Source organism: Sinocyclocheilus rhinocerous, unplaced genomic scaffold, assembly GCF_001515625.1.
Source record: "Sinocyclocheilus rhinocerous isolate Xijiao unplaced genomic scaffold, SAMN03320098_v1.1 C36334105, whole genome shotgun sequence".
NCBI classification, from domain to species: domain Eukaryota; kingdom Metazoa; phylum Chordata; class Actinopteri; order Cypriniformes; family Cyprinidae; genus Sinocyclocheilus; species Sinocyclocheilus rhinocerous.
In genome coordinates this window covers 1-1,019 of record NW_015778939.1, presented here as the reverse complement: position 1 = coordinate 1,019, position 1,019 = coordinate 1, and the positions used below count along the sequence as shown (strand labels likewise).

Sequence of the window (1,019 nt, the reverse complement as noted above, 5' to 3'; positions counted from 1 at the left end):
CATTCTAATATGCTGATTTGCTGATCAAGAAACATTTCTTCTTATGTTGAAAACAGCTGTGCTGCATGATATTTCTGTGAAAACAATGTAAAAGTCTTTCCTGCCACTTTTGATCAATTAAATGTGTCCCTGCTGCAAAAACTTTGCGACCACAAACCTTTAAACAGCTGGGTATATATAACACACATATAGTAATGAAATACATATCGTTACCTTTGCCAGAAATATCATAGACAGAAGTGTCTTTTCCACGGTTATCACCCAGCACAGCTTTGTAAATTCCCTGGTCTTTTCTGGAGAACTGTTGGAACAAAAAATAGTTACTTAATTAATAGGCTGCTGCATTTATGTTAATGCTTTCTAAACTTTGATCTCTGAAGCGCCGGTTATCATACCATGGGGATTGGAAGAGAGCAAGATCCAGACATTGGGTTTGGTGGAACATCAACGGTAATTTCTTCATCCTCTTTAAACCAGGCAAATGTTGTCTCTTTCTTCACATTGGCCAGCTACAGTGTAAACAATACTGATATGAGACTCTGCTATCAATGTTAAATAGTCCTTAAAATGCTGGATTGCATTTACCTTGCACACAAGCATCACTGTGCAGTCATCCATCACATGGAAAGACAGGTATTCTGAGAAGTGAGGGCCTGAGAGAACCAGAATAATACAACAGATTAATAAATGAAAACTGACCACATATTACAAACAATACTGACAATATGGGGTACATGTTTTTTTTTGTGGTATTTACATTGCTTCACAAACCTTGTTTTCTGATGTGCTCTTTTCTCTGGAAATCAGCTTCCTTCAGAGCAACTTTGAATGCTAAGATTAGAAAAATACAAAGAACATTTGCTCAGAGAGTTTTTATAGTTCTGTAGTTATCCCACAACAGCATTGTGACTGGACTTTTACTTTTAGACACTGTTAAGCCCTTACCATCTCCCACAAGAACCAGTGAGCTTTGACTCTTGGCCTTGCCATCGTGGATCTGAATGGTGTAAGTGCCTTCA

At 37.8% G+C, this 1,019-nt stretch overlaps 1 protein-coding gene across 1 annotated transcript; it reads right to left on the bottom strand.

Moving 5' to 3' along the window:
- Positions 1 to 203: 203 nt before the first annotated feature.
- LOC107735845 (M-protein, striated muscle-like) lies at positions 204 to 1,013 on the bottom strand (the record flags this gene model as incomplete). The annotated part of the gene is made up of 5 exons (XM_016547408.1): positions 946 to 1,013; positions 772 to 831; positions 586 to 653; positions 396 to 509; positions 204 to 301 (listed from the first exon to the last, which is right to left on the bottom strand). Coding segments are annotated over exons 3-5 (245 nt in total), but the record flags the coding sequence as incomplete, so codon positions are not given.
- Between the last annotated feature and the right edge of the window lie 6 nt (positions 1,014 to 1,019).